Here is a 20768-nt window from a genome sequence, read left to right on the forward strand (position 1 = left end):
ATGTAGATAGAATAAGAAATGTGCAGAATATGACAGTTTAATGGTGGAGGTACACACATATTGATAGATGTCTTGTAATGCACTGTTGAGGAACCTGTGACCCAAGTGTTTCATTCATTGCATAACTACACCGTAGTTGTGTATATGATATGTCAATACACCTTTGAAAATCTTGAAATGGATGTGCAAAATAGCCATAATATACAGTCTTTAATTAACTATTAGTAGAGAATAACGAGTAATGAATATACTTTATTACTCGTTTCCATTCATGTCAATTGCAGATAAATGTTTAGTCTTCTCAAGCACCAACTATCAAATATCTCTCCTGATTGTTGGCACTTGACAATCACCTTACCTGAATTTTACTCAGGTGTAACTAAAGTCTGATTTAAGGGTTGTTTATATTTCACATAATTAATCAGAATCTGCAAAGTAACTCAAATAAATGCAGTGGAGTAAAAATACCAGGTTAACCTCTGAATTGTAGTGGAGTAGAATTACAAAGTAACAATGAGCTTTCATGTGGGTATATATTAATGCTGCGCATTATGGACACAAGCGATTTTCACCCATTTATTAATTATATGTTTTACATTTGATAACACCAATGTGTTTAATACTGGCAACTTCTAATTGTGGGAAAAACGAAAACGTTCAGTAGAGACGTCCCATAGAACATTTTGCGAAACACAATAGCCAGCATGTGTAGTTCTGGGGGGGGCGTTCGATTCTAGTTTTGGATAGTCTGGCGTGGTTTCGTTCCATTTCACACAGCTGTTTGACGCTCTGCGTAACCTTACGGGGACTGTAGTCCTAAACGATAGCTGGGGATTATGGGTAGTGTAGTGTCTTCGGCCATCCTAAACTCAGAAATGTTGACAATCGCAATGATGCTCGAAATGTCCCTTATAGGCCTACGTCTGTTTCCGGTTATTTTTATTTTGAAATTCAGTTCCTGACGGACGCCAAAAAAGCCCGAGATTATGGAATTAAACCAATAAATAAAAGCAAGGATAATTGTGTGTTATTGGGGAGTAAATAACAGTGTGCTATTTTGAAAAGAATATCGAATTAGAAGGAAAAAAATATTTAAAAATACAGATTTCTGTATTCTGAGGCTCTGAGCCCCATTTATTTTCCTCACAGACGGCAACAAAAGTCCGAAATTATACGATTTCAAATAAAAGCAATAACTGTGGCTTGATATTGAGTAAGAACATGTTTTTATGAACCACACAGCTTCCGGTCTTCCTCGACCCGACCGGAGAAAAAGACGTGCTGCAGGCAGTAGAAATACATTGCTTTTAAAATCGTGCTGTGCAACACGAAAAAAAGGGGCAAATCGTGTTGGTGAACACGAATCAATAGATTAAAAATCGTGTTGGTGAACACGAAATGCCGTGAGACTGGGTTGGAGGGTGGGACAAGTCCCCCCCACCTTTTAAAATGATTAGTTTAGACCCCCCCACTTTTACCATGTGGAAAGTCTGTGTATCGGTCTCTCCACTCGCCGCACTCTGTAGAGCGCCGTGTCAGTGCTTCACTATCAAATCCATTCCACTTGCTTATTGAGAGAATGCCCAAATCAATGAAACTCCGTACCATGTTTTTACTGCTACTTTGTACCAAGGCAGATTCTCAGAGCCGTACACATGCTGCGTGTTTTGTGTAGCTGTGTCTTTAGTTGTAAGCCCAGTGGAGATCTGTTCATCTGTCATATCATACAATAAAGCCATCGAAAAGAATAGGATACAGCATTAAAAGTTATTCTGGGTCTTTGTGTGTCATAGCTCGGCTGTGTGTGTGGCACGATGAGCGCATTTTGTGTGAGCGAGTGAGAGAGTGAACGAGAGAGCGCTAACGTACATAAGGAGTTGTTTCTACAACAAGGAGGAGGAGAGCTCTCTCCTGTCAGACAAATCTTATAATGTCAGCTCAGCGAGGTAAAGGACTCTGAGTGTTTAGATAGTTAACTTTAGTCTAAGTTATCTCATATAAACAAGTATTTCCAAGGCACACCTTTTATATGATCATTATACAAAATAAGAGAATGATTTGTAAAATATGCATAAAGAAAAAGTAAGTCTGTTTTAAACAGTTCTGGGTGGTGTTGAGAGATGTATAGATTTAGTCCCTAACTTTGCTCTCAAAGTGCACCAGATAGATGCATTTAACTTCAACATTTAAAAAAAATCTTCCCGGGGAGCTTGCCCCCGGACCCCCCAAGAGGAGGTGAGATCCACCACCTTCCCACACCCCCGTCAAATTGTCCCACCCACATTGAGGATGCTTCCTACGCCCATGCTTGGAACTGAATCCAGCTATTATTTCTCCTATAAATGTAATATTAAATATATACTTATTATATGTACAGCACTTTGGCTCAACCAAAAATCGTTTATAAATAAAACTTGATTTGATTTGATTTGATCAACATGAACAATTAAATCCATCATGTAAATGTGCCAGATTTAGCCATAGAGACTCGTTTTCTTCTGCATTTCCTGGCAGGTACATTACATTACATGATACTTGTTAGACGCTTTTATCCAAAGCGACTAGCATACTCAATACTGTGGGCAATCCCCACAGGATAGGGTGACCATATTTAGATTTCCAAAAAAGAGGACATGCTGCCCCCAGCCTCGAGATACTTAATGATACTCAACGTTTACTCAAAGATGCCTTATTGTTTTAAAGTATGCCTCCTCTGTATGGATATAAAATTATTATTTATATTATTTTACTGTATATAACACAATAATATCAATAATAATAACCAAAGACACGCTTTATTATGCCTAGAATTATCTCTGACAAATCTCAAATGCACAAGAATAACTTAAACATCAACCTGTAACAGAATAATAGCTCTCTTTTCAAGTCTTACTGGACAAAAATAAATAACAAAATATATGAAATAGTATAAAATAGAAAATCCAGCTTTTACAAATAATCTCTTTGTATCTTGTCAATGTAAACAATACAACAGCAACCTCACAAAAATACGAATCTAATTATTTTAAAAGTGCACTATGCCGTTTTGGATGTCACATTTGCATAATTGCCATTAGTGAACATAACATAACATTTGATTACCTAAATCAAACCAAACACATTTTGAGGCACCATGAACCAAATATAAGCCTACTTTAAATGTTTGTAAACACAATTCCAGGCCCTGTCATTGTAAACAACCAGTGAAACGACAACTTTTCACATATTTCTAGCTTCAAACAGTTTCTAGGGTCCCAATTTAAATTTAAAAGTTTAAAGTTTCTCTCCCACAGCTACATAGCTTTCTCTCTCTGCATAGCTGCATACTTCAATCTTCTTCATCCTGCTTTTCTTCTTCATCCTCCTTGTCTGCCCATCGATATTTAGCTGTGGATCTTTCCCAGCAGTTTTCGGTTGCTCAACAAATAAGCATGTAAGTCTATGCAAGACATGTCTTTCAAATGGTATTGCACAAATAGAATCCCCGTCAGTGTCTCAACAGACAGCTGGTTCCTCTCCTTGGTCCACTGGCTCTGCATCAGTGAGAAAACCCTCTCAACATTTGCATTGTGAGAGGAAAGTGCAAAGACAAACTGTGCAATCTTCAGTAGTTCTGAGTAACATGCAATGCTTTTGGCCTTCTCAAAATATTTGGTCCACTTCTGGTGCACCTGCAGGCCACTGAACTCCTCATCACATCCTCATCTCCTTTCTGTGAATCTCTTCAGATTGGTGACCTGGTCAAAACACTTGACATCATCAATTACCACCCCCTTCTCTCCTAGGAACTTGATGCAGGCCTCCACATCATTCCACTCTGGTGGCTCACTCAGATCCATCCACGTGAATGTGGAGAACTCTTCCATGGGAGTCATCCACTTCTCCAGATACTCCAGACATGTACTGTACAGGCCTTGCACATCAGCACAGAACTGGTCATATTCCTTACCCAAGTCCATCACTACGCTTTTGTGCCAGTAGTCCCTTAACTTTAAGGGACATGAAGTTGTTGCTCTTGCGTTCAAGAAGAATGGTGTGGATGCTGTTCATTATTTTCTTTACCTCCATAATGGAGTTCTTCTCCTTTTCCATGTCTTGAATGTGGGTGTGGAACGCAGACATGAGTGAGTGCATGTGCCAGAGGTAGATCTCACTGAATTCGTTTTCAAAAAACTTCTTGATCACTATGGGTGGTTTTTGCTGAGACAGAAAGAATGCCTTTAAGGCTGGAAACATCTGTATCGTCCTCTCAATGCCTGGGAACAATGACAGCCACCTTGTCTTGCTGTGAGAAAGCATCCTTCTGTATTCAATGTCAACAAAATCACAGTACTCCTTCAGGCTCTCAGTGCGCACAGTGTAAATGTGGAAGTACTGGTAGATTTTGAACATGATATTCTCAAGGTCAATATCTATTGTGTCTGCCCCATGATGAACACAATTATTCAATATGTGTGCTGCGCAACCCACACCGATCAGAGTGTTCTTCTGCACACATTCTTTCCCCCTTCATCACGTCGGATTCCTCCAAAGTTTGTGTTGCAATTGTCGCCAGTAAATGCAATGCATTTTTCAGACAAATAGTTTTTTGCCAATGTTTCAATGAGATATTGTGCAATGGTTTCTGCTGTCTCATTTGGTGTGTCTTTAACCTCGATTCATTTTGTTTGCACCCCTCTTCCAGTCAAAGTACTGGATTATGATTGGGAATATTTTCACTGCTCCGTGGTTACTCCCGTCTGTAGAAACACCACAGTACTGGATTTCTTTGAGTGCTTCATGTGCGACATCAATCGAGTGGGGCGCTATAACACCATTGACAATGGCTTCGGTTTAATTTTTTGGCTGGAAATGTTTTTTTTAGCAAGGCACTTGTGCAATCCATAGATCTGTAGCTGGTGTGATGTTTCACAGTGTGAAATGCAAACGCACCCTCCGCTGCATTTACAGCATCCTCTGTTTTCCCTGGTCTAACAAAGAAGTCTGTCAACTTTGCCGACAAACTCTCACCTTGCACAGCTTTCCTATGTGTGTCTGTGTCCATGTGCGCTTTAAGATCGCCTGCACCTTTATTGGACACACACACGTATGTGCAAGCTTTGCACACGGTGCACTCCGCCTCCCATTTATTCCGACCGGGTCGGTACATTTGGAATTTCTTCTGCAATTCATCTGTAAAAGTACATTTGCGCTTTGGCATTGTGAATGTGAGCTGCGGTCCGCTCTGTCCCCTTCCTCTGTTTGTGTGTCAGCATAGTTGTAGAGCCGCCCACAAAGCTTCAGACTCAGGGATTACGTCACACACGCAACAGAGTACCGTAGTATTCTGTGCAATGCGCCAGTCAATTTAAGTACATGCAAACGGTCCGCGAAACCCGGACATTTTCATGAATTTATAAACCCCCCCCCGGACGACCCGGACAGGGCGTGAAAAGAGGACAAAAGAGGACGTTTGGTCACCCTACCACAGGAGCAATTTGGGGTGAAGTGTCTTGCCCAGGGACACAACGACATGCTGACTGCAGTGAGGTTTGAACCTGTGCTCCCCTGATCCGAGCACCAATGCACTAGTCCACTGCGCCACACGCCTCCCATGATTTTGTAGATGACATACAAAAAAACACACAAGAGCACATAGACACAGAGAAAAACACATGAGCACAATGATGACACATAAACAAAATGACACCACATAGTACAGCACATATGCCCAATCAAAGCACAATGAAACCAACCCATAAACACAGGACAGACACAAAAGCATAGATAAAAGCTAATAGGCATAGTAGAGTAACCCCTACTTCAGCTTAGGACTGTACGTTTATTTGTCTTGTAAACAATTGCTGAGATGCCTACACTGATACTATATCACATTTACATAAGAGGTGTAGATATCAACAATGGTGTCCCACCTTACAAAACAGTTTTAAATGCAACACAAGACAACTATAAGAGGCTAACATGGAGACATAGCGTCAACAGACTTCATGAGTTTTAAAAGACATCAATGCATTTTGAGCGTGGGACCAACAACTTGGTACAGTAGCTAACGCTATAGGCTAGTAGTGTGTGTTGCAAATTGATGTGAGTTAGCTTAGTTTAATGTGGACCTCCTCAGGATAGGTAGTATCAAAAGCCTTTCCAGCTCATTACACTGCAGTAAAAAGGACAATATTATTTAGAGTTTCCTCTTACTCATCAATTGTGTTATAATTAAATGTGTATGGATTTGTAACTACTTCCCCTCCAATGGTCTTATTAATTTCCTCAAGATGAATTCAACATTACTTTAGCCAAACTCTTACTGTAGGCATTTAAACACACATCCTGTGAGTACTTATGTCCAGTTATTTTCCATGAAACTTAAACATAAAGGCGCTGTGTCCTGAGGTAAAGGTCACCACGATTTAAAACCATACTACTATATTAAACATTTAAGGAAAAATACAGCGACCTTTCAAAATGAAGCCTCTTTAAGTTGGGGGAGAGAAAGAGAGAGATGCCTTTGTGTGTGTGTGTGTGTGTGTGTGTGTGTGTGTGTGTGTGTGTGTGTGTGTGTGTGTGTGTGTGTGTGTGTGTGTGTGTGTGTTTTATTATTTCAAAGCCAGCATACAACCCCTATCTATAACATATTTTAACATCAGCCCTGCTTAGTTATTCCCAAGCTTACCCCTAAATCTCTCTGCTGCCATGGAAACCATTCTTCCTCGGTTGCCATCAATGTTTAATGAGCTGAACGTCCAAACTGCTCACTGATATATCACCAACACACACACACGCACGCACACGCGCACACACACACACACACACACACACACGCACAGTCCTCTCCTCACTCTTTGAAATCACAGAGTAATAGCTTCACAGTGTCCGAATGAGAATCAGCTGGACGACGGCCTCAGTACCGCGGCGGGAAACTTTTCTGCTTCTAATGTGAGACATAACCACGAGGAGAAGCACTCATTTTCACACACCTGAAAAATAACCAAATAGGAGAAAGATGGTGGTGCAGTGAGGTACATCTAATTTGAGAATCAGCTGAAGCCTCGATTTAAGATCCTACGTCTTATTAACTTTGGAGCTGTGCCTACAGAGCGAAGTGGGAGCCTTTTATTCCTGCAAATTATGCGGATATGATTTTTCTTCAACAGGTAAAAAGACGTTTTTTTTCGTTTGTTGACAGTTATGCCGGTGAATATGTCATTTGCTGACATGAAATCAGTGATCAGCTTAAGGGTCACATTGAAACATAAAGATATTCAAAGATATTCATTGGGGGGTTTTCTTTGGGGTTTAGGTGAAAATGTACTTGATTACTTAAGTCCCGTGATGCCTTAATGATACCAGATGCTTAAAGTATAACTCAAATATTTCAATTGTCTGAAGACTTACATCGAAGAGCAACAAACAACATGGCTATCAAAAGACATGGATGCATTTTAGGCTGCGACCAGCTGCTCTGTCGCCTAATGGTCAACACAAAATGTGGCATGTAGTGTTTAGGATGTTGCTGTGTTTGTGTGTAAATGCATGGATACAGGCGTGTGGTTGGAGCTCTTTCAAATTGGTTTACTAATGCAAATTGTTGTCTGGTCCCGTTATTTGATTGCTATATATTGCTTTTCTATTGTTGGTCCTTGTTACTCGCAACCAATAGTGAGTGTTCCTTCTGTTGGACAGCTTAAAATGTAAAACTGTCTTTCAACTAAGCTTTAAGTACCGGTCAGTTTTCGTCCTGCATCATGGAAAAAGCAATAGTCTGGTTCTCTATAGTGATCTCTCTGGGGAAGATAAGTAGATGTATAGTTAAAAAAAACATACCGACCTGATAAGACCGTAAATGTAATGGAAGTGTGTCAGGCCACATTAAACTCTCGGGATCCTGGAGCCAAGAAATAAACTTTGAAGGGACATATATTATTTAATAGACATTATTGAGCACTGAGAGGCTTCTGATGGCAGTCCTGAGGAAAACCACATTAAACTTCACTTCTCTAAAGCCTCACAGACTCTCTTCATGTAACCTCGGTGTATTGTCGGCCTGCATGCAGCAGCTCTTGAGACCTGCTAGTGTGCATCCCAGCAAAACAAAACCTGTAACCATGGAGATAGCCATATTGAAAGTCCCCTCTAGCAGGTGTGAGTTCAAGGGACCTGCGGGTGTTAATGAATGTGGATTAGGCTAGTGTTACACTTTGTAAAAAAATAAATAACCTTTAACCCTTGTATTAATTGTGTGGTGACAGCACGAACCACTGTGTGTGTGTGTGTGTGTGTGTGTGTGTGTGTGTGTGTGTGTGTGTGTGTGTGTGTGTGTGTGCTGTGCGTGCGTGCGTGCGTGCGTGCGTGCGTGCGTGCGTGCGTGCGTGCGTGCGTGCGTGCGTGCGTGCGTGCGTGCGTGCGTGCGTGCGTGCGTGCGTCATCTCAAGTAAACGGACAGTTATTGCAATGTGTGTTTCTGAGCTGCTCTCACCCTGACCCCTCTGGCCTGAGCTGTCGGGGTGTAAAACCTTAAATAGCCTCTGGGCTGCAGAAAAACAAGCCGGAGAATGTATTGGTCCCCTCGTCTGCAAACTCAGCAGTATGTTTTATTATTCAGAGTAGCAAGAGGGCAAGCTAGCAAGATGTAATTAAGTCAAATGAGACCCTACTCTCATTGCCTCGAGAAAATATTTGATCTTTTCAGTTTGGAAACCACATTTTTGTGAAATACAATCATCAGAGTTATAATCCTCTGTTTTGCAGTTGACTTTTCAACTTGTTGCGCCGCAAGGACATTCCTCCATTTCTCACTTCCCTGGTGACCTCTGACCTTCTCCTTGTCCGTGTGCGTGACACTGAACTTGTGGCCTGGTCTAATCTCAACCAGTCAGTCAGCATTGAAGATAATTCTCTAATCAGACTTATATAATGGTCCACCTCCTAACGAGGGTCAGTAGGTAGAGTTGTAATGAGGGTCTTCATACTCCATTTGGTAGTGAAACATTAACACTCTCCTGAGGACACATGTACTCTGCATACTGTGAGAGCTGATCATTAACGGTTCAGAGTCAGACTTTAGTTATTCTTTAGGTTTATTGCATACTGCAGGGCATTCAACCAAGGACAAGAACCAGCTACCGTTTCTAGTATTTTTGTCAAGTACATCTGTTCATTTCACTACTAGAACATGAATATCCTGAGCTTATGTCCATTGTTGTTCCTGGTATTCAAGCAGACTAAAGACAGAGACAGGTACTCAGTGTCTGACATTAGGCGCTTTCACACCGGAGTACTTTTCCCAAGAACTAGGCCGATAGTTCTTGGGATTTTGCTTTCACACCAAAAAGATCTGGAACTAGAACCTAATTTGCGCAAACCTTTCCCCCCCCAGATAGTTCCTGCTGAGAGCTGGTACTTTCCTGGGGAGGAAATGGTTCCTGGGTGTGTCGGCCACGCTAACAATTTCTGATTGGCTGGGCGAATTGCAAATCACGCCCCGTAAAACTCAGAAAAGTTTTTCGCATTAGCATTATTAGCATTAGCCCAGTGCACCAATGGAGAGAGACTAACTTATGGCAACACAAAAGAAAACATGGGAGCAGTGAAGTGATGAGGAGGTGTCGGCGCTTCTGGCGATTTACTCGGAAGGCGCGACCCAGCAGCTTCTACTGAAGCCATTTCCCAACTCCGGGGGACTCCGGGACTTCGGGTGGCAGTATACGCCATGAAGTTGTTTGCGGCCTGCCAGTAAAGCAGAAGAAGAAGAAGAAGAAGTGACGTCAGCTGCTTCATTGTAATCCTCCCTCAGGGACTTTTCCGGTGTGAACGCGATCTGCTAGGACAGTTCCAGGGACTAAAGAGTTCAGGGGGACTAAGTACCGGGAACTAAGTACCGCAAAGTACTTGGCGTGAAAGCGGCTATTGGGTTCTTTTAAATAAAGGTTAAAAACCTTTCTTTTTAATGCAGCCTATCCTGAGATCCTTTAACGTGCCTTATCATTCCACTTTTAGCTGCAGCCAGTATTTTATCACTTTTATGAATTCTCTTCTTTTTTTACTTATTATTTGTTAAGCACTTTGAATTGCCTCTGTGTATTCAAATGTTCTATACTAATAAACTAACCTTGACATTAATACATATTGTAACATAGGAACTTAACCACTAGAAAAGTGGATAATATAAACAAACTATCAATAAATAAGAAAATACTATTGATACCTGAGAAATCAAAACCATCAAACCATGGTTGCTTTGTCTAAGTTTCTTATAAAATAATATATTAAAAAATATGTACGTGAATCCAGAATCCTAACAAAATATCATAGTGGATTTTTTGCCCTTCAAGTCTGATCATGCATAAACACACAAAAGCGTATCTCTTGTTTGTGTAATTCCCCTTCAATATATATAATTAATTGAATCCAAATAATATGGATATTCTGAATACTGATATACATAAAAACAGCATTGAACACGTAAAATAACCCTCTTGTTGAACACCCACAGAACACAGTCCACATACCCTGTAATTAAAATATATAAACATGGAAATGTTGTCTGCCATTAGATTAACTCATAACAAGTTTGTTTTTCTGCTACATAATACCCAATTGCCATAATAGGACAAATGCAACATATCATTGGCACGGCTAACGGTTAGTGTTGCACTGAAATAATGGTGCTGCATAGGGCTGCACAATTAATTGATATCCAATCCTAATATGGACTAGTGCAATATCCAAATCGCAGGAAGTGCAATATTTGGTTGAGGCAGAACAGGTGAAAATATCTGAATGAATTATTTTGGGTCTGCAGAAAAGTCCCAGCCTACAAACATTACTCTACAGACTGTATAAAAAATCCTTGTTAGGTAAAAGTCCTCTTTTAAAAATCACACCAATAGCATTTTGTTATATTTTTCAATAATGATGTGAAGTCCCTCTAATATTGTGTGCATTGCAATATCAGTCACAACAATCACAATTAAGCTATTTTTTTCAAAATGTGCAGCCCTGGTGTTGCACTAGAGGGTTAAGGGATATGCAATATATGCAACCCTAAAACAAATACATGTACATGTTGCACAATGAAAGTTACTACAAAGAAAATAACCGTGTGTTTCAATGGTAAGTGTGACATTCTTTTCTCCGTTTCAGGGACCGGCCTTAATGTGAGCGACAACGACTCGATCCCTGGGAGTCACGACGGAGGAAGCATGTCCAACTCTCAGATAGTGGAGCTGAGACGAATCCCCATCGCTGACACACACCTCTAACCCGCTCACCTCACACACACCCCGTGTCTTCATACGAGAGAAATTACAACACAGTATTTTTATATTTTAAAATGCTTTTGCACTAAAACTTGAATAGAACATGTTTCATATAGACGTTTGATACTGTATGTGATTTTTACTGTACATCTGTTTTTTATATATATATGAACCTATACATGAACTAAATTAATTTTTTTCTGAATGTATATTTGGATTTTTTGTTTCTTTTCTGCCGAGACATAGCAAATGAGATATAGCCAGATGTGGAACCGCAGCTGCTGAGGAGGGAACTGTGTAACATTGTTAATAAATGATTTACCATATATTTTACATTTTGGCTGCGCTGATTCCTTGTTTGTTCATTTAAAATCTAAAAGCTTCATTGTAATATGCACAATATCCACGGCATGGTTCAGCTTCAGGTTATTTATTTGTACCCGTAGGTGGATTTGCTGTTAAAAGACAAGGGATCCATGATGACACAGGTTATAAAACAACACAGACCCCATGCTGATTCACATTAAAAAAACACTAGTACAAACATGAAACAATCAAGTCAATAAATAAAAAGCTGTTGCTTCCAAAGCAGCTGTGTGATACTGCTACAACTTGTTCATTTGTGCAATGGCTGTTTTTAATACCACACCTTGTGACTGCTTACCCTGCAGGAAGATGTTTAAATGCAGTGTGCAGTGGCTGGTAGTCGTCATTTAACACAAAGCAGGATAACCGCTGTAACTGTCTGAGGTACAGGGTCTCCTCACCAATCAGTCTGCTTTTATACCCTCACTGAGAGAGTTTTCTTATGGTTACCAAACCATGACACTAAAGAAAAAGACAGACAGGAATCAATCAAAGCAGGATAAAACATGGCCATAATGGTTTTTCTCAAATAGAACAATCTCTGTTGCCCTGGTGGAAGCACACGACTTCACAATGTGCTTCGAAGTTACATTTTGAGTTGACATGGTCCCACCTGTTCCAACAGTGAAGCATACGATACAATTAAGACACAATGAAAATAAAATGTCAAATAGTGCAGGAATGTAGCGCAAGTGACACAACGGAATGAAGGAATAAATATACTATGTAGATGCAAAAGTATAATAAGAGAACATGTTCATTGTAATGCTGCCAATCAGCTGCCAAAGATGCCGTTCACTACTGGAGGTTCCTCTGGGGTCACTCCCTGATGGAAGATGGTCTGTAAGAGTGATCATTGACACAGACGAGAGGTTCGACTGCTTTTTCAGTGTCTGCAACAGGTCAGCAAACAGGACAAATGTAAGAAATGCAGATCAGAGCAATGGAGAAAATCGAAAAACACTGTACAAGTTGAATTGTAGTTTATGAACTCCATATTTTTAACCTATTTAAGTTTACAGCTTACACTTGTAGGAGATAATTGTTGTCTTTGATCTACCATGAATAATCAGTGGGTGTGAAAGTACATGCAAAAATTCCCCTTTTAATTTTTACAGCAGCTTTAAACCTTGTGGAATCCAGAGTCTACTTGACCTTTGAACTGAACTTTCAGCCTCTGTCTGTCATCAACAGGACTTTGGATTTGTGTCTCTTCTTGTACAAGACCCTTGTTACTCAAACCACTCAAGAAAGAAACAAGAATTTTAAAATTGTCGATGGAAGCAAAGGAAAATAGAGACACATCAATCAATGTGTTGCCATTGCTTGCTGACAGCTAGCCTCCTATAGGTTAATTTAGTATGGTCCAGGTCAAAATCCCAAGAGATAATGAGAGAGCTGCAGCAGCAGTAAATCAGTTTGCTACTTAAAGGGGACCTCATTTGCTCATTTTCAGGTTCATATTTGTATTTCTGTGACATGTCTCCATGCTTTAATGTTCAAAAAGCTCTGCAGCACCTCTTTTCACCCTCTGTCTGAAACCAGAGCCCAGTCTGCTCTGATTGGTTAGCTCTGTTGTGATTGGTCAACCGCTAAGAGATGTCCCGCCTCTTAGCCTATCACGTACAATGTGTTGGAGCGCTAGCCAATAGAAGCGCATGCAGTGGTGTTTTTATATGTACAAAAGTGGAAAGTGGTGGGGCACGAACAACTTAGATGTGTATATATAAGCTTCTGGTGCTTTTTTAAACACGTAAACAAATAGCTGTAGGCTATCCATGGTTCCGATAGAGAGGGGGGGGGGGGCGTATAAGGACAACACAGACACTCATCACCGAGGTCACAATATCAATCGATCCAGCAGAGCAATAGCCTATAGGCAAAACACAGAAGATTAACAAAAGATATGACATAAAATGAACTTACCAAAGCTGAAGTAGACGGTCAACTTCATTCATTTTCTTTCCGTTTGATTTGAATTGCTATACGCTGCTCTCTCTCGCAGTGGCGTAGCTGTGGGTGGGCCCGGGTGGGCCTGGGCGGGCCTGGGCCCACCCACATGCACGTCTGGCCCACCCACAGCCAATCAGCGCTTCATAGCGCAGAGCCGGGAAGCCCAGAAGGAAGTGCCACAAACTGCAGTTCATCTAGTGGCCGACAGGGGATGGATGCAAAAAGGAGCAATTCCCATAGACCCCCATGTTAAAATGCCCAACTTTACAGCAGAAATAAACATGTTTCTAGCCTGGATCCAATAAAACTTATTCTGGATATAGTTAGATTCCACCTTCATGACAATGGAATAGGGAGTGCATTTTTTTACCGTAAGTAAAGTAACTTTTGCCGTGAGTGAATGAGCGAGGGGGCGGGGCAGTTTACACACACGCAGCTGCTACATGCAGCAACACACACACACGGAGGAGATGGCGGAGAGAACGCGCTCCGAGGTGTGGTTAAACTATAGCCGTGTCGATGTGGACAATACTCGTTACCAAAAGTGCAATAAGAGTTTATCATGTAAGGGCGGTAACACGAGCAATTTGTCTAAACATTTAGCAAAAGTGCACCACATTCAGACGGAGAAATGCACCGGGTTCCACTGTCTTTCTAGCAGCTCTGTAGCCCCATCCACGAGTAACGTTTCCAAGTCAGGTGTTATGTATGCTAGCAGCAACACACAGAGTTAACTACATGATACAAACATGGGTTAATGATTAGAGGAAACTGAGTTAGTTATTTGGTTAAAGTTTCAGCTATTCTGTTTACAGTTCTGTCATCACATTATTTAATACGATTTGTTAAAACATTGTTGTTTCTTTTGATGTGAAATATTATGTATTTAATTGAAATAAAAAGCAATGTTAGTTTTGTTCACAATTTGTTTAGTTAGTTTACCTTGTTTTTTTCTCCAAAATAACCGATAAAAGTAATGTTAAAGGACCGGATCGATAAGACATAGAGATAGACATACTTTATTGTCATTTCAACAAGACACAGAGTGTACTATTAAAACGTACTGGTTTACAGGAACAGGATAATATAAAAACTTGATAAAATTGTACATATAAATAAATAATAGTGACGTGGTGCTGATAAAATTAAAGATAAAGTGTGCGTTTAAAATATAAAGACTTACTATACATATAAATAAAATAGACATATTATATAACAAGTGCTCTTTACACAGCGTAATGTAATCTCTGTGTTACTGGTCTACTTGCTGTTCAGCAGTCTGATGGCTTGGGGGAAAAGCTATTGCAGAATCTGGCTGTTTTGCTCTTAATGCTGCGGAACCTCTTGCCGGAGGGCAGCAGGGAGAACAGAGCATGGTGAGGATGAGTGGGGTCTTTCAAAATGTTCTGGGCTTTTGTCAGGCAGCGTTTCTGAGCGGTGTCTCTGATGGGAGGGAGAGAAACTCAGATGATCTTCTCTGCTGTCCTGACCACTCTCTGCAGAGACTTCCAGTCTTTGGCGTTGCAGTCTCTCGACCAGATGGAGATGGTCAGCACGCTCTCTATGGTTCCTCTGTAGAACGTGGTGAGGATGGGAGGGGAGAGCTGTGCAGGAAGTGTAGGCGCTGCTGTGCCTTCTTAAATAGTGATGTCGTGTGAGTGGACCAGGTCAGACTGCTTGTGATATGCACCCCCAGGAACTTGGTGCTATCTGTAGCCTTCACTGCTGTGCCGTTGATGTGGAGTGGTGGGTGACAGTGCTTTTTGTTCCTGAAGTCGACAATCATCTCTTTTGTTTTATCGACATTCAGGATCAGGTTGTTGGTGTTACACCAGTCTGTCAGATGTTTCACCTCCTCCCTGTAGGCCTGTTCCTTGTTGTCCCTGATGAGTCCCACCACTGTTGTATCGTCCGCGTACTTTATGATGTGGTTGGTACTGAACCTGGAGCATAAACATAAGCGCTATCGATAAAAGTAGTAGTACCGTTGTGTACCCTATGTGGATGTCAGTTTTACACACATTCTGAGGCCGCCGTGCCTATGTTTTTTTTTTCACTGCTAATTTATGCTTATGTTCTATTAGTGCATTAAAAAATCATTAAAATCATTAATGAAGTTTCAGCTCAGACCCCACGCTTAATATGTCTCCCCCTGGCCCACCTACATTTCTCCAGGCCCACCCACACAATAATTCCTGGCTACGCCACTGCTCTCTCGTCTCCTCTTCACAAACAACTACTATTTTCGCGGCACACGTACTTACAGCCAATCAGCTCTCTGAATTATGAGATGACGTTTGGTGGGTATGTCAGCGCAGTGCCCCTATGGTGATTATTTTGTTGGCGCACACAAAAAGACTCTGAGCATGCGCAGTGTAGTTTTTACAGCACCCATTCACTTAGGTCTGCAACCTTTTTGACCAAAAGTGCCATTTTGCCCCCTTTTCCAACAATTTGTTTTGTCTGGAGCCGCAAAACATATTTGATAGCTTATAAAGTTGTATTTATTGTTATATCATACACAACAACTACAGTTTTTCTGCAATTATTATTTATAAAACTGTTTACCTCTTATAATAAACAAAGAACTCTTATAAGGAGAATAAAAAAAAATACACAGGCCTACTTTAAAATAAATCCACACAGCACTTGGGAGTCCTCTGCACATTTGAAGGAAAACAAATAATTTGTGACAACTTCTCTCCACATATCAAACATACCGGTAAACCAGCATCGTTTGCTGTGAAAGCAGATAACTCTGTCCACGCAGAATGAAACCCTCTGTGTTCCTCCGGTACTTTTCTTTTCTTTGATTTATCCATAGTTCGCTCATCGAGCCGAGGGTCAGGTTATTCGCCTGCAAGAAGAGGCGCTGGCGCGGGACCACAGCAGGATGTGACGCATATTTTAGTTTACCTAATTAAAACCGTTTTGTTTTTTATTTATGTGTCACAGTATCACCTCAAAATACAAGATATGAAACATGTTCAACCATGCAACAAAATATAAATAGTACAAATACTTTTATTTAATTTACTACTTATTTATGTCTAAACTCAAGGGAGCCAGAGCAGAGGGCTTAAAGGGCCGCATGCGGCTCGAGAGCCGCGGGTTGCCGACCCCTGCCTTAGACAGTGAGAGAGAGGGGCTAGATCGGGGCTTGACCCACGCCGCTCAACACGGCTCAATAGGCACACTGTAGACACTAATTAGAAGAACGCAGACTAAAACAGCAATGTGCAGACAAATCAGATGATTAAACATGATCTTAAAATATATTTTCACTTTTTTTGTGTGCATATTTTGGGAATTATTATTTGCATTACTTTCTGCTGACACTAGGGGGGGGTTGTGGGAGAGAAACTCCCTCTGGAGGGAACTTTAGGATGTTAGCCTATGCAGACCATTTACATGCACCTTTATTACACATGACAGGACAGAGTAAACCCCAAAAAAGCACGACAGGGCCCCTATAAAGATGTTTCAACTAAGAAAGCTATAAATTGTTGTCTCTTGATTATGCCTCCCTCCCGCTGGCTTCATTCTTTCCTGCAGGGAGATGGGGGTAAGACTTTTTAAGAGACGAATATAAGTATGAAAGAAAGTATGAGTTTTCTTCTTTTACACTTGAAGTAGTTTTATTTAGGGAGTGAAGCAGAGCCAGTGTTTCATAGCTCTGCAATCAATAACAGGATTGATCCGGCTCTCCCTCCTCACTGTAGTGGGAGAAATGGCAGAAATCTTTCCCCCTGTTTTTCTTTTTCTCTCCATCTCTCTGGCCATTTCCCACCCCTTAAGGCAAGCAGCAAGCACACTTTTTCCACTACGGAGTAAACAGATAAATCTTGTCATATCCCTGAACAGAAAACGTTGAGCATTCGCCTCTCCTCTGTTTCCTGCAATATGATTACATCACATTTGAATCTCATCCTCTCACAGTCAACAGGAGTCTGTCCTTAGGGATTCGTATAGGAAAACATTGCTGTAATGAGCATAGGAGAGCAAAGACGTCATTAGTCCATTTAACAAGATAACACCACTGGGTTCGTTTTTCTCCTGCAGCAAATGAGCCTGTGATAGTGTGTTAACAGCCTCTTGTTGTAATGTAGGATTTCCTCGAGGCCTGTTTTATTGTTTAGCTCCTTCTAAGACAAGCGATTAAGACACAAGCAATTCATTTCCATGTTTGATTAGAGCATCCGTAATGCAGACATAACAGCTCCGACATGTTTCCATTGTGTATCCATTAGAGTAAACAGCATTGACTGTTGACTGTGTCATTAATGGTAATGACACATGGTGAAATCGACAACAGTCATTTCTACAAGAGTACAAAAGAAAAGAAAAACACAAAGGCTTTTAGACCTTTGCTAGATAAATGACCTACTGCATACAAACAGCTGACTACTAGTAACCCCAGTGCACAGGGCATATTTCATAACCTATGTTTGTTATGTAATCAATGCAGTGTGCGCCACAATCTTATCTAATGTTGGAGGTCAAGAGTTAGACAGCAGGCTTAGATAAAGGAAAGCGTAACAGCCGCTAATAAAAAGGAACAATTGTTCAACGTAATTCAGCTTCATCTCAGATGGTTGTGAGTAGAGATACTAGCTAACCTCTGACTGGACACTAATTGATGACCTTTGACCTCACTGTCATCACCAAAGTTCATCTTTTTAAATACAAAAACATTTCTTGGTGTTTTGTTGAAAAAAATTGCAAGTCAAACTATCATTCATTTGCTCAGATGGTGGTGAATTAGGAAGATAGTTACCTACCCTCCGACTGTCCACTTGTTGATAACCTTTGACCTTTGACAAAACTGTCAGGTGTGATGTCATCATCTTTTCTGAATGATTTAAAGGGCTGTAAGACATTTTTTACGTTTAGGAAAATGTAAAAAGAGGCGTAATTAGAAGAGAATGAAGTTGACTTTTGAGTGTGTTCTGGTTTTATGTTTCAGTATTTGTAAGCAACTGTGTCTTTTATCTTACTTTTTTATTGTTATTTCATTTAAAACCATTTTTTTAAGAAGGGGCAGGTAAAATAAGATGTTCTTCTCTCTGCTCCTTTCCACCATGTGCTATACAAATAAAAACAGTATATGTGTACATGTTTTGTAAAGTGTACATGTTTTGTTTTAAAATATGTGGAATAGATAAATAATGGTGTCTCTCACGGGTGTCCTGTCTTTGGGTGTACCAGCCGTGACTTTAAGATGTGGATTGTTTTGTTATAAGTAACGCCTCTACACTCAATATGATTCTGGTGCCAGGCCACAGTTAGCATAGCTTAGCACAATGACTGAAAACAGGGGGAAATAGCAAGCTTGGCTCTCTGCAAAGGTCTACCTACCAGCTTCTCTAAAGCTCAGTGATTAACACTTATTTATTCTAACAACAACTTAAGTGTAAAGACAAAAAAAAACAGCTTGGATTGTATACAAAACACCTGATGAGCTATTATTTGAAGGTCAATAATAAACCTTTATGATTGAGTACTATAAACCAGGGGTGTCCAAACTGCGGCACGGGGGCCAAATGAAGCCTGTTGTCCATTTCTAATTGGCCCTCAGCTAATTCTTAAAGTATAATGGAATATGGCCCCCACCTGAAATTCGTGCTTGTCTTATATTGTACTTCTTAAATATATGTGAGCCTATATTACACAGCAGTTTTCATGTGTTAATCAGCCCACTTTTCAAATACATTCAGTCAATTAGAGCTGAGAACATGTTCTAACAAATCCTACTTTAATTTCCATAACAAGCTTTAAAAATAGACCCTTCATTTTCCCCCTTATTATAAGCAATCTGAGGCTCCTGTGTTAAGGGATGAGCTGCAACAGGACAACTGAAACCCTCTGGAGAGCTGTGGTGTTTCTTAAATCATATTCAAGTAGAAAGCATAATTTAACTTCATTTGATTGATTTTGCTGAATTATAACTTAAAGGGGACCTGCAAAATGCACTTTGGGATGTGTTTAAATTAGGGTTGTCAAACGATTACATTTTTTTATCAGATGAATCACAGCTTAAAAATTAATTAATCACCATTCGAACTATGTCCAAAATATGCCATTTATTTATGTATATTGTTGTGGGAATGGAAAGATAAATGAAAGAAGGCGGATATATCCATTTAACATACAGTATCTATGTTTATTATAACATTTTTCTGCGTGTCAAAATGAAAGACAACCCACACACCTATCAATCATCAAACCGTGGGGTCTTAATTCATTACGTGTTGATTTCTATCAACGGGGGAGTACTTCAGGAAAGTCGACAGAGGGGGGGGGGGGGGCGGCGGCGGCTAGTGGAGTACTTCGTGACCACAGAGTGTGAACGTTGTGATCAGCTGTTTTAGCGCAGTTCTCCATTGAAGGGGGGGGGGGGAGTCTCCCTCCGCCGCCGGTTGGCGTAGTTTTGGCACAATTCCGTTGTACAGACCGACGTTAACAGCAGCCCTGTCTGTGCACACGGAGACCGACTCTGTCGTCCGGTGATCTAACCGCCTTCTGGAAAAGCTTCACAAGTACGTCGGTACGCAAATGCACTTTGTGACACAAGTGACGGTACGCATTTCAGATTACGCACATAACCTGCGTACCAGTTATGTGCACCCCTGTACTACAGCTAAAGTATTCTCCGTCGGGACTTCCTGCAACAACACCACGCCGTTATCAAAGATGTTCTATTGAGAAGACGATCACTACGTGACAAAAGTTTTCAAAACCGTGGCTACTGAAATCAATCTTACTAACTGCTGTCTGTGCAATTTACTCCGCGCGAGTTGGCAGACTTTATTTTGCTTACTTTAACATCATTTGTCATGGTGGGGCTAAGCCATTTCTTGGTATGGGTGTAGCCCATGGATGTATAATAAGAACCAGTGTTGCCAACTCCAGCCAGAAGTCGCTAAATGACGTCATCGCCTAATTTGCATATCATGTAATGGCGGCTGTAGGAGAAAGCATGGTAGAGGGGAGTACAAAAACGTTCCCAACCCTTTAAGGATCAAAACTTGAAACCACCGGAGTTAAATCCAGACGACAGTAGATCAGAAATGTCTCTATTCTGCAAGGTAAAATTACTTTGTTGCTTCCCCGTCTTAAGCAGAACATAACTTTATTATAGTGTGAAAGTGAGTGAAGAAACATTTACATTTAAATCCCGCTCAAAACCAGGAC

General features: G+C 40.7%; 1 protein-coding gene across 1 annotated transcript in view; it reads left to right on the forward strand.

Moving 5' to 3' along the window:
• adgrv1 (adhesion G protein-coupled receptor V1) overlaps nt 1-11588 on the forward strand; it is a 181614-nt gene extending 170026 nt beyond the window's left edge. Inside the window, 1 exon segment of the mRNA XM_034238439.1 lies at nt 11140-11588. Coding sequence (XP_034094330.1) covers nt 11140-11258 — 119 coding nt within the window. The 3' untranslated portion in view covers nt 11259-11588.
• The last annotated feature ends 9180 nt before the right edge of the window (nt 11589-20768 follow it).

This window comes from Gymnodraco acuticeps, unplaced genomic scaffold (assembly GCF_902827175.1).
Source record: "Gymnodraco acuticeps unplaced genomic scaffold, fGymAcu1.1, whole genome shotgun sequence".
In the NCBI taxonomy this organism is placed as follows: Eukaryota; Metazoa; Chordata; class Actinopteri; order Perciformes; family Bathydraconidae; genus Gymnodraco; species Gymnodraco acuticeps.